Raw genomic sequence first — 13,528 nt, forward strand, 5'->3', positions numbered from 1 at the left:
GAAGTCTAGGTATCCTCACTTGTTTCCGCTTCCGGAGGAGGATCGGACTGAAACATCACATCCTTAGGTACGTATATGGTACTTGATGCTTATGTTAGTTATTGTCATTGGTCGTGTGAGACCATTGGTGTTATTGATGATTGTGGACCTGTGTGACTTTGTATTGTTGGGTTTTTCTGTCTGGCAAGTTGGTAGTGATACCATTACAGATTCTAAGAGGGGAAGATTGTTATAGCTTGTACGTCCCAAAGTGACGTATAATGAATATGAGACTTGTTAATCATGATTTAAATAATTTTAAAGTCATAATATGACTATATATGATGTTTGGACAAAACACATAAAGTTTGGGGAATGTCGGATTAAAGTTGCGGAAAAATCGACTAAGAATTTGCCTTATAATAGAGCTTTTTGAGAAATAAATTCTATGTGCTATATGAGGTCTTTTTCGGACAATTATATACCAAATTGAAGGTCATGAAATATTGTTTCTAATGCTCTTAACAGTTCATACATATGACATCCGGATAAAAATATATAAGTGTCGGAAGATGGGCGAATGAGAAGGTGCCAAGCTAGCACCTTTTGACTTTTCAAAAGTTTTGATAAATATGTTTTAACTCGTCTCTCTCTCTCTCTCTCTCTCTCTCTCTTCATTTTACTTAGAATCTCACCAGAGGCTCCATAAAAAATGGTCCTTGAGCTCTATAATAGCTTCAAATAATACTAACAACCCGGGTACGAAATCGAGAAGCGATAACATCAGAACGATCCCTACGACGTAAGTATCAGTATATCGACTCTCTTTTTCTTTGTAGTTTGAGTTTTGGAATGAATTTAATAGTTAATAAAATTTCTAATTTCTGTATTTAAGCTTTAAAATATCAAGAAAAGTTGATAAATTTATTTTCTAATAGTTAGTCCTCACGGGACGGTGATCGGAAGCCGTGAGTTCGAGTTATTTGACTTGTAGTTGACTGTTTTGTGTTGCTTTTGGGCTGTCTATTGTGCTGCTGATTTATGGAGTTTGGAAGGATAAAAAATGGCATGGAGAAATGACACATGTGGAGGGTAGTAGGTTGATCGCTCGTCGTTGTAGTTACAGGCTAATTGATAATTTGTTGATTGGGTGTATTATGGTATATTTGGGGTTTTTTGTTGTATTGAAGGTCCCAGATTGTAATTAGGTTGGTTTTGAGTTGCTGATTGTATTATGTTTGTATCTCGCCTATAATAGGCTTGAGGGATCAGTAAAATCAGGGGAAATACTGCCCGTTTTATTTTAGAATCGAGTTGTCGCTTGAGATACGTAATATACTACCGCCATCTAAATTGTACACGTATTTCTTTGCTATAGGGTTGACGCGCTAGTTGTCATAAGCTTGTTGTTGAGTTGCACTAATGACTTGAGGTATGTTAAGGCTATCCTTTTTTTTTTTGCATGATCCGAATGATACAAACGAAACGAACAAAAGACGCAACGTTCATAAATGACTCTATTCATAGAAATAATAGGGGGGTCTATATTCTTGATTCTCCATGTGAATTATTATTATATCCTATGTTCATGGGTATCAGAAAAATACATATTTGATAAAGTTTGTCCGAAAGGCATATTGATTTTATGATATTCGAGAAATCTTATTAACGTATTTCTTATGCATTTCATGCATTTATACATGTACATTGACCCATGAGCAGAAGGCTTTATATACGCATATATTATATGTATATGGGATATGGAAAAAGGTTAAGGCTTTATATACGCACCACCACCTGATCAGTTGGTATACGTTGATCATTTGCCCACAGTGGCCGAGATGATATGATGGGATGCCCTCAGAGGATTGATGATGTTATGTACACCTATACCTATGCATGATACGACATTTACACGCACGTGCATGATATTATAAATGTTTCAGGATTCACAAAGTTATTTAGACTCACAGGTGGAATTCTTTACCCCATGTTTCATCTATGTCTTTTATGTACTGATTTTCATGTTTTACATACTCAATACATTATTCGTACTGACGTCCATTTTTGCCTAGGGACGCTGCATTTCATGCCCGCAGGTGCAGGTAGACAGGCTGACGGTCCCCCTTCTTAGGATCCTTGATCAGCGAGAGTTGGTGTGCTCCATTTTATCCGGAGATGATTTGAGTTTTGGTACGATGTGTTTACATAGATATATGGGTACGACGGGGCCCGGTCCCATCCTTTATACAGTTGTACACTCTAATAGAGGTCTGTAGACGGTCATGTATAATTATATAGTATGTGGCCTTGTCGGCTAGCCCTACCGTATTCCATATATATATATATATATATATATATATATATATATATATATATATGTTTTTAGGGCATGTTTTCTCACGTAGGTTGTTCATATGAATTAGTAATTTATTTTCAGACTTTATGCATGACCTACACTTATTTCATGTTTATATCTTAGACGAATGCTTAGGGGTGTTCGATAGGTAGAACTCGGGCACTCGTCACGGCCCATCGGTTTGGGTCGTGACATTTTGCTGCAACACGGAAAGTTCAGCATAATATACTAGAGATTTGTGCACATGTGTATGAACTTCTATCATATTATGTTGGACTCCAACACGGGAAAAGTTCCAGCATAATATACTGGAGATTAGAGCACTTGTGTATGAACTTCCAGCATATTATGTTGGACCAATATATTATACTGGAACTCCAGTATATTATGCTAGAATATTTTTCGGATTTTGAACAGTGTTTTCGTTCAGATTTATCTTTAAATGAAAAGTGGCTAAATTTCGATTACTTTTGAAATTGTGGCTATTTTTAAATTACACTCGTAAATCATCTAGTGTCTACGGTTGTGCATTAATTGAGTAGCAAAATAAATTAAAAACCCGACATTAAAAAAATCAAAAAAATCAAACCGAACAGCCGATGAACACCTAAGCCAAGCTAAAAGCTGGAATACGATTTATTTCTACTTATTAATACTCCCTCCAATTCAATTTATATGACACATTTTCCTTATTAATTCGTTCTAAAAAGAATAACACATTTTTATATTTGAAAACAATTTAAGCTTTTTGTTTTACTTATTTTACCCTTGATGAAAAGATTTTATAACCGCATAATTTTAGAGTCCTACCTCTACTTGCTTTGTTGTCAAATTCAAAGCATTACTTGTTGAAGTAAGCCAGTTATGGTCAATGGAATATACTTCTCTTTTATTGCACTACATCTCGAATTAACACTACAAACCGAATCGAACCGAAATTTCAATTTGGATTGGTCTTCTAGTTTTTTGATTTGGTTTCGAATTGAGAAATAAAAAGATGGAAGATGATTTGTTTCTACTTTAAGTACCACAAGTGCTGCTAAAACACATGTACGACAGCTCCTGGTCTTAGACTCCCAGTTCTACTTGCTTTCTTGTCAAATACAAAGCATTACTCGTTGAAGTGAGCCAGTTATAGTCAATGGAATGAATATATTTCTCTTTTATTGTACTACATCTCTAATTAACAGTACAAATAGAATTCAGCAACACAAGCATTTCTCACACAGCTACTGCTTGGAAAATCTAATGGACTATGAAAAAGAGAGCACTAAAACTTTATCCTGGCTTCAAATTTCAAGGAGATGTAAGAATATAACAGGCCAGGTATCCGAACCCGGACCAACTTACTGAAACTCGATTATTCTACTAGATACGTGCTACCTTCTACCGCTGCATGTACTGGATAACTTTATACACCCAAACTCGGACAAATGAGAAGAAATCACCTAACATTCTTTTTGGTCTCTACTAGGACTTAACAATCTTCTATTTCTTTCCAATTATCATCTCACAGTAAGGGTGATGATTACCAAAGAGAACTAAGGACTGAGGAATCTTCAACACCAGACAATAATCAAGAACCAGTAGAAACCATTAGACTCACATAAGTACTACCATTCAATTAGGGAAGTTGCTGCAACAGAGCAAATTCTTGGCAATCTACATATTTGCACCGGCAATTTACAAACCGAAACACGGTTAATTTATAAATTGCATGAAATAAAATAAAATAAAAAAGATAAAAATGAAAAAAGAGAGTATGTGGCCTCGAGGCCACCTCAAAACTACAGTTAGGTCCTCAAATTTTCTGCTCAATAGAGAAGGCTTTTAACCAACTATGTGGCCCCTCTTCGTTCCAGAACATACTCATACGATGTACATCCCAGAAGTCGTCGGCATCTTCAACTGCTCTTCGCCAACCATAAGAATTTCTGCATAATAAATAAACTTCATAAAGACTAACAGAAGAGAAACCAAAATCTTTCACAACACAGTTATTACAGTGATACATGCATAACTATGCACAGCCTATGGCTTAGCATTACTGATGCGAAGAACATAACTTTTCAGATAACTTACCCCAACAACAACATTTCAATCCCAAGCAAGTTGGGGTCATCTACGTGAATCCTCACAGTCCATATCGTTCCATTCAAAAAATAAGAATGATGATTATGATGTATGTCCAAAAGTATCAATGAAACGAAAGGTTTTATGAAGTGCTATAAAGAAATGTTTTTGGGAGATTTGTTATGTAACCGAGAAGGTATCGGTCGCAAGGGCCTTTACCCGAAACTATATGTGCGGGCGTAGGAAGATGATTAGGAATGAGTCCCTTCACACCTTCACACTATGATGAGATTATGTCCCTTAATTGGGATGAATGTATTGTTAGCACATTTATATCGATCCAAATGGCACTATGGTGAGACGGCTTAGCCGCCGATCGGGCGAGATCGGATGCCATTGCCGCGCACGTGGTGGTATTACATTTCCATGTCAGTAACTAATGATCTCCCAACAAAAAGATGATAATGTTTATTTGAAAGGTTTTACTCATGTTACACTCTCTTCTTATGTCACAACATGTTATCTTTCAAAAATACGACAATATAGATACAATTTAAGCAAACATCTTCGGCTTGCACTAAATCAATAAAAGCACTATGGTTAAATCCACAATGTTTTCAGGCTCACTATTCAGCCTAAAAGAAGCAACAAAATCTATTGAAAGCAAATTATTAGTGCTATTAAGATTTTTGTAGGTAGTAGGATCTTGATTTGCATCTTTAATTATCAAAAAAAATAAATTGATGTCCATCCTTAATTATAACAAATGAAAAAGAGATTGATCAGCAACCTTGCAAAAAGAAGGGACATTCAAAATAAGCTTGCAATATTGAAAGACTTGCAAGCAGCAGCAAAATACATTAACACTAAAAACGGTCAGATCAGATGTTAAATAAGCCATTTCAAATCTATGTGAAAATTGGAAATCTACCCACTGGTTAATCAGTACATGTAATTGTTTCAACTGCTGGATGCTGCTAGTTGAGGCCATACCTCACCAATTTCATTAGAAAAGGAAAAACGAAATCTTAAGAAAAAGAGACAAACTTTGTTGATCACAGAAGTCTAGTTAGCTTCTCATAGCTCTCGAAAACTGAATATTTCAGGACTGCTTAATTGGACGATAAAACTACAGGCTAACAATTTAGAAAAGGAGAACCACTATATCTCAACATCAAGACCCCCCCCCCCCCCCGATGTTAACAGTGCTACATAAATAATAAAGACCATTTAAACTAAATATTGGGGCTAATTACGCAGGCTTCCTTATGGTAATTGCACCTCAGTGGGTTCTTTTTTCTTCTATATTGCCTAAATGGGTTGACTAAGCAGTACATCCTCCCTTTTTAATGTTTTGTGAGTTGTTACTGCCTACTCAACCCCCCCCCTTTTTTTCTTTTTGGACACGACCCTAGTCACTCCCCCTTTTCTTGCCTTGTTCATTTCATTCTTGTTTTCTTATCTAATCTTGTTTCTCTTTACATTGTGATCGAGTACAATTGTTTGGAGAAGATGGAGCATGTAGGATTAAATTCAAGATTGAGGAAAAAGAAAGCTTTGTTACACAAAATAGAGGAAAGATAAAATTGAATGGCAAATTTATCCATTTATGGTTAAAATATAGTGTCTTATAAAGAGACAATAGCATAATGCTTAGCAATACATCATGGGCTCTTCAAAGGACATATGTTTAATTAACTCTTTATATTAATTTATTGATATTGAACCTACAGATTATGATAACAATGCAATGAATCCTCGAGCATAAAACCAAAAATATGGTTTTCCCATAGCAAGAGAAAAAAAATGAGAGGGAGAAGGGAAGACATCCCTGATACAAATCTCGACTAACTATTTTGTACGCAAAAGATAATCTCAAGCTTGCACCGCTTCAACATGAGAAACTTTATTATATGCCCAACACAATTAACACAAATTGTGTGAGGGTTTATGTTGTGTGAACTCTCCAAAATGATGCCGCACTCATGCCGGATCCTCCAAAAATAGACACATTGGAGGATCCAACACACACCGGCGATATTTTCAGAGAGTCTGAGCAACATAGGTGAGGGTTGTTGTCTTTGTCTTCGTTTGACAAGTGGAGTTCGTGACCTAAAAATTCAAGACTTTGGGTCCATATATTCCACTTGTCAAACATAGACAAATCCTCACACAACTTGTGTCTGTTGTGTGAGACACAAAGTAAAAAAATTTGTTTCCTTTTACACCAAGAGCAAAGAAGATAGCGTTGACTAACTCTTTCCATAGCTGACTTTAAATGGGATACTTGACAAAGAAAGTCAAATATGATAAGATGCTAGGACGCACAATCATTGGGGAGGGCAACAGATACTATAAGTAGCATCTATAAATTTGCAACAGGGGAGTATCCTGCTGCCATAAATTAGTCTCACTAATGCTGCACAATAATGTCTAAAAATGCAATGCAAACTGCTGCTTCGTTTTCATTAATCATCATCAATCGTCTCAACTGTTCAATCACCCATTAAAAATGATAGATGGGTAATAGATAACCAAAATAGTGGGCCCAGATGAATAGCAAACTTCTTTACGTATATGCAAATACTTCATATTGTGTATATGTGTTTTAGACTTGGTGACCTTTCCCATAGAAACAAGTGTGCCCAGATGAATGCAATCATCTTCTCTTCAAAACAGTATCTAAAGTAATGGAAGATGCAACTGGGAAAAAGACATGGAAGTTTCTTTGCACTAAGCAAAGAGGCTATAACACAGCCTACCGCCTTCGTAATCCTATGTCATTCTATTGATCCTACAGAAAGATAGCAGACAGCTTTATAGCTCCTTGAAATTTGGAAAAACAAGACAGCAACACAAAGAGGGGACAAGAAAAAAATCTGATCATTATGTACCTTTTCCCTTCCTTCACTCTCCTTTTGCTTGCTTTGAAAAGTCTCATTATTATGATTCAATTTTCTCTAAATTACAACCACTGTTAGATGTCACTACTAAGGACTTCTTCACAAGCATGAAAGTAAGAGAAAAATATAACATAACATGGATTTAGAAATTAAATCATGTCAAAAGTTGGATTCCATGGTAACAGTTGCTCAAATATAAACTCTCAAATCAGCAGGTTAGGCAGCACAGAATCTTCCAATTGGTAAGATCATTTTAGAATAAACCATATAACAAGGTTTTACTCATGTTCCCTTCCCCAAAATCAAAAAGAAAGGGGGAATAAAATACACACAGAAATAGATAAAGAGGGTTATAAAAATATTAAAAAAAAATAGCAGCAGAAAACGTGAAAGTTGTTTCCAGCAAAATCGTATTTTGTGGCCATTGTATTACTTCATATCCTAAAGGGAAAAAAGAAAGAAAAAAATATTTGATTCCTCATATGACATCCTAAAAGAATCTTCTGCCTCAAAGAGCATCTTGGTAACTTAACAGTCAAAAATCATAATTTTTACAGAATAACACATTTATATAAGATCAACAAAATGGTTGCCACAAACTTAACTGTGACTAACTTCATTTACCCCACCATTTTTTTTTTTGGAACTTGAGAAGAGGAAAAAAAAGTAGTTGAACCTCGACACGCCACCACCACTCTTTTTTCCAAAGAAAGTTATGGAATCACGGGAAAGAAAAGGTGGGAATTCCGGAAAACTGTGAGAAGGGGAATCAAACTAGACGTGAACCATCAAGGAACTTAAGGATATGAGAAGAGTCAAATGATGTTTGAATCAATTTTGTATTTAGACTTGGTTATATGTTAAAATAATACTTAAAGATGTGAGGAGAGTGGAATGATTAAGCAAACTCACAATAACGTAAAACAGTTGTTTAACGTTTGCTTGACTTTCGAGATTGGACGGATTAGATGAAAAAAGTAAATCAAGCATGCGAGAATGAAAGTAACATACAACAATTACATCTTTAAAGTGATTATACTTTGAGAAGAGCAGAATACCGTGAAAGTAACTTACAAAATTTAACTTATCTTCACTTCTATATCATGAAATCAGCCGATGAATCAATATTTTATAGCACGACATTCTATCGTAGAAACAACATAATTGTTGCATATATAATGGGAAAATAAGGTTGGATCAAGCTACTAACCTTGGGTGCTCTGGGAGAGTGTAGCTACAAGCTATCGATTTTGCCTCATAAAAACCGAGGCTTTCTATCTGTTGGCTTCAGTATCTGGAACGAGCACATTAAACTTTCATCAACACTCATCATTGCACCAGCATTATCAAATTCACCACAGTAGTTTGGGGCCGAAAATATCGTCACTAGCTGCCTTTCCGCAAAAAATTCATAACCATCTTCAACAACCTAGGTTTAAAATATTCTGGTCAAATCAATACTGAAAAACATAACGGAAAGACCAAAAAAAATCGAATAAGTACCTGGTGGGCACGACAAACAAGGTCCATATCATGTTGCATCAAGAATTCTGCAACCTTATCAGGACCAAAAGTATATGAAACGCCTCTATCATTCATTCCCCAACCTTTAACTTCCCGGCTAGGATCTGACCAAAGTAAATCACACAGCAAACCAGAATCTGGAACATCAGTTGGACGAGGTAAATTTCTTATCTGATCTAAGTTTGTTAGATCTGGAGAAAGACCACCATGCATGCACAGTATTTTCTCATCTATGAGAGCAGCGACGGGAAGACAATTGAAACATTCAGTGAAGCATTTCCATAGCTTCACGTTGAATCGGCGCTTACATTCATCATAGAATCCATAAATCCGATTAATAGAAGCACATTCGTGATTTCCTCTCAAGAGAAAGAAGTTCTCAGGGTATTTAATTTTGTATGCAAGTAGAAGGCATATTGTTTCCAAACTCTGTTTGCCACGGTCGACATAGTCCCCTAAAAACAAATAATTAGCCTCAGGAGGAAAACCCCCGTATTCAAAAAGCCTCAAAAGATCACCATATTGGCCATGAATGTCACCTAGAATCCAGAGCCAAAAAACAAAGAGAGAGGAAAGGAGACAGATTTATCAGTCCAAAGTAAAACACACAGTTTCAATATGAATGACACCAGTTACCACTGACAAAGCCCATAGATAAGACAATGAAATTAGAACTTCGTTAATCGGGAAAAAGCAACCTATCATAAAATAACAGACTTCATGAATTAAAATACTAATGACGATACAATATTTCAGAGGAAGCGCATTACATTGCAATGATAATATAAGGCACATAAATTAAGGAATCATGTACACTATTAAAGCTCCACTCTTTCAAGATAGACAGGACAAATTACAATGATAACAAAAGAATTCATTATGTCCCTGCTTTCGCAAAATTGTAGTAGCCACATTTTCCACATCTAACCACTACAGCAATTTATAACCCTTTTGTAGAAAGAACTATGCCAATTATCATACCATTAGTTCAGCTTGAACGAAATGTTAGGGCAGTGTTTATGCATAAGGCAATATACTATATCCAAGGTAATACGATCAAAAAGCACATAGTATAATATTCTACTCCTCAGGTCACCCTACATATCAACATTCTACCCATTTTACATTAAGTAAAAAAAAGGAAACCAACTACCCACACGTCACAAGTGCACATAAGGCAATTAACTCAAACGTTAATGAGCAGGCAAGCCGTGCACAGTCAAGTTAAAAGCACTCGATAAAACATGTCACTACTATTTGATAACCTAGACACAAATCCATTTGTACCTTAGTAGAAAATTAGAGAACCTCTGGTGTTTTTCTTTTATCAAAAATTTAGCGAACCTCTAGTATTATTGGGTGTTAGAATAAAACAGGTCCAAATGATGCAAAATGGATACTGAGGTCCATATAGGCGACCCAAGTAGTATGAGATTGTGGCCTAATAGTAGTTGTTATTGTTGTATAAACTTAGACCAAATAACTTTTCGTGCTGTGAAACCATACCGAGCTTCCTGAATTTTCAATCAGATAAAATTTCCAAATTCATCAAAAAATTGTCATATTTAGGGGAATAGAACAAATATCTCAAAGACAAAACAACGTTCTTTAAACCTACAAGCATCAAATGCTCACAAATCAATGCATTAATCAACCGTCTACCCTCAATTCCAAGCTAACTAGGGTCGATAAAACAAATCAAACCAATCAATTACGCTTCAATTCCAAGTACGTTGGGGTCGACTATACTTCTTTTCCTTTTTGGTGACAGCAGTGTCCAGACCAACTTGCCCGCACCTAAACTATTCCAACAGGCACCTCCTACCTACCGCCTACAAAGGTACCGTATAATATCTACCCACCAAAGCTTAGTCGGACGGAAAAACGGCAATTAAAAACCTCTATATATTCTTTCATATATATTACCCTATATATATATATATATGTATATGGAAAGAAAAAGAGGTGGGAAGAAAGAGTTTACCACAGATCTTGATGGGGGCTTCAAGTTCAAGAAGGTTAGGTTGCTGAAGGAAGATTTCCCTTGAAGCACTACAAAGGGAACGGATCTCAGCTTCTGAAAGCTGAACCTGCCTCACTGTTCTTGCATTCCTAAACTCCAATAGCCTGTTTATTATATCATCAAGAACCCCTGCCTCTATTAATCCCTGCCCCTGCTGCTGCTGCTCATTATTTTGTGCCATTCCTCTGTTTCAACAAACACTAGAAAAACAAGAAAAGGGAAAAGGAAAAACAAGAAAAGGGTGTTTGTATTTTCTTTTAGAATCAAGAAAAAAATTGTAGATTTGATATTGATGGGGTTTCAAGAAAACACTAAAAACAAGCTAAAAACACCCACAATCCAAAACAAACTAAATAACAAAAGGGAAAGGGAGAAACAAGAAAAGGGTGCTTGTATTTTTCTCTTAGAATCGATTATTACAAGAGAAAAAATTGTAGATTCGATATTGATGGGGCTGATATGGATAGGTTTCTTGAAATCATGAATGATGGAGGATTGGAGATAGAAAGGAGATTATTACTATATCTATAATCTTGCTCGTGTGGCTTTCCCCTTGATAATTGCTAAATCTAACGTTGTTTTTGGCTTGCAGCTTGTAAATGTGCCATGAATCATGTGGGGTGTGTGTGGGTGTACCCCTTGTTGAGGTCATTGCTCATTGGAGGACGGCGCCATTTCCTAATAAATCCCTTTGCTTTTTAGGTTTCAAAAATATTTCGTACGACCTACCCTAAATTTAAAATAAAAATTTTAAAAACAAAGAGGGAAAGAAAAGAAATTGTAGCCCTAATTTTACTGTTAGCAAGTTTAGCCAAACTTCACAAGAAGTGTTTTTTTTTTTTCAAAAATATATTTTTTTTTAACTTGAGGTGTTTGACCAAGCTTTTTTGGGAAAAAAATTATTTTTGGAAAGAAGTAAAAACAGTTTCTAAGAAACAAAAAAAAATAGTTTCTTCCCAAAAGCAGAAGCAGAAGCATTTTTGACTTTTCTCCTTACCAAGAATACCCTTAACAAAATATAGTATATACCAAAATAAACGTTAAACCTAATACTTAGGATATTAATATATAAATATTTCTTATTATTTTTAGGATATCTTTCTAATATATAGTGACTTTAGGGGTGAATGCTTTTATATTTGTTGAATGATTTTTAATATATTTAACTTATATTAAAAGAATTAAGTACTTTTAAATTTTATTTTCATATTTTACTTAAATAAAATGAAAAGATTTAATTATTGCCTGCAATAGCAAATTTTTCACATTATTTATTTACTTATAATATTAATTATTAAGTAAATATATTCTATATCCTTATTCGTAATTTGATACTTAAAAGCATTTTCTAAAAAGCTTGGCCAAACACAAATTATTGCTCAAAAGTGTTTTTCAGAGTGATTAGCCAAACACAAACTGCTTCTCTCCAAAAGTACTTTTTTCAAAAGCACTTCTCAAAATAAGCTGATTTTTCCAGCTTGGCCAAATAGGCTATATGTGTTCTATTTTGTCCCGATCCAAAATTTCAACCAAGGGATCGTGGTTACGCCTAACACCGCTTGCTAGGCAAGCCAATATTTGACACCAATAATAGAAGCAAAACTGAACATCTAACAGCAGAATACTATTAATAAAAGTAATAAAGCTACGAAACTAACATAATAAGTCTAAAATTACTGCAACTAACATAAACACCTCCCACGACTGGTATTACAAAGTACATGAGCTCAAAGAGTGCTAAGTACAAAGTCTAAAATGAAGTATAATAATGTCTGGTACAATAAATAGTAATAAAAGGTAGGAAGGGGACTCCAGGGTCTGCAAGCGGCATGCAACACTACCTCAAATCTCCTGATAAATTCAAGCTAATCACCTTTGTGAGCACCGCTAGAACCAATATCTGAATTGCACAAGAAGTGCAGAAGTGTGATGACCGAAAAAGGGTCATCTTATATTTTAGAACTTGAATCTGCGCTCTTAAGCCTTAAAATCTCATTTTTACCCTCCTCGATTTGCGTGCGCAGTCCGAGCAGGTTTCCGGAAAGCTTTTATGTTGAAAATTGATGAAAATAAGAATTTATGCCTTAAAAGTTAATTTTAGTTGATTTCGATCAACATTTTTGTTAAACGGGTCTGAATCCATATTTTGACGGTCCCGGTGGGTCCGTATCGAATTATGGGACCTGGGCGTATGCCCGGAATCTAATTCGGAGGTTCCTAACTCAAGTTATGAATTTTTAATAAAAATTAAAAGTGTGGAAATTATTTATTTTTAAGAATTGATTGATGTTTGGCATTGTTAGTATCGGGTTCGTATTTTAGTTTCAGAGCCCAGTACAGGTTCATTATGATATTTAAGACTTGTCTGTGAAATTTGGTGAGAAACGAAGTTGATTTGACGTGATTCAGACGTATAGTTGAGAAAATAGTAACTTTAAAGTGTTCTTGAAAATTTCATTTGATTTGGTGCGAAATTTAGAGTTCTAGATGTTATTTTGGTGATTTGATCACGCGAGCACGTCCGTATGATGTTTTTAGACTTGTGTGCATGTTTGGTTTGGAGCCCCGAGGACTCGGGTGAGTTTCGAATAGGCCACGGAATATTTTGGACTTTGGAAATCTAGTTTTTTTCTCTAGAGTCTAGGTTCTGGCATGTCCTTCTTCACG

The 13,528-nt window shown here is 35.4% G+C and overlaps 1 protein-coding gene across 1 annotated transcript; it reads right to left on the reverse strand.

Moving 5' to 3' along the window:
* Nucleotides 1-3,940: 3,940 nt before the first annotated feature.
* On the reverse strand, nt 3,941-11,498 carry LOC107759089 (serine/threonine-protein phosphatase PP1 isozyme 1). The gene is given in 6 exon segments (NM_001324631.1): nt 3,941-4,272; nt 8,525-8,743; nt 8,818-9,377; nt 10,823-10,835; nt 10,838-10,847; nt 10,849-11,498. Coding segments are annotated over 5 exon segments (951 nt in total). The 5' UTR covers nt 11,043-11,498; the 3' UTR covers nt 3,941-4,272; nt 8,525-8,569.
* Nucleotides 11,499-13,528: the final 2,030 nt, after the last annotated feature.

Source organism: Nicotiana tabacum, chromosome 17 (assembly GCF_000715075.1).
Source record: "Nicotiana tabacum cultivar K326 chromosome 17, ASM71507v2, whole genome shotgun sequence".
Lineage (NCBI taxonomy): Eukaryota > Viridiplantae > Streptophyta > Magnoliopsida > Solanales > Solanaceae > Nicotiana > Nicotiana tabacum.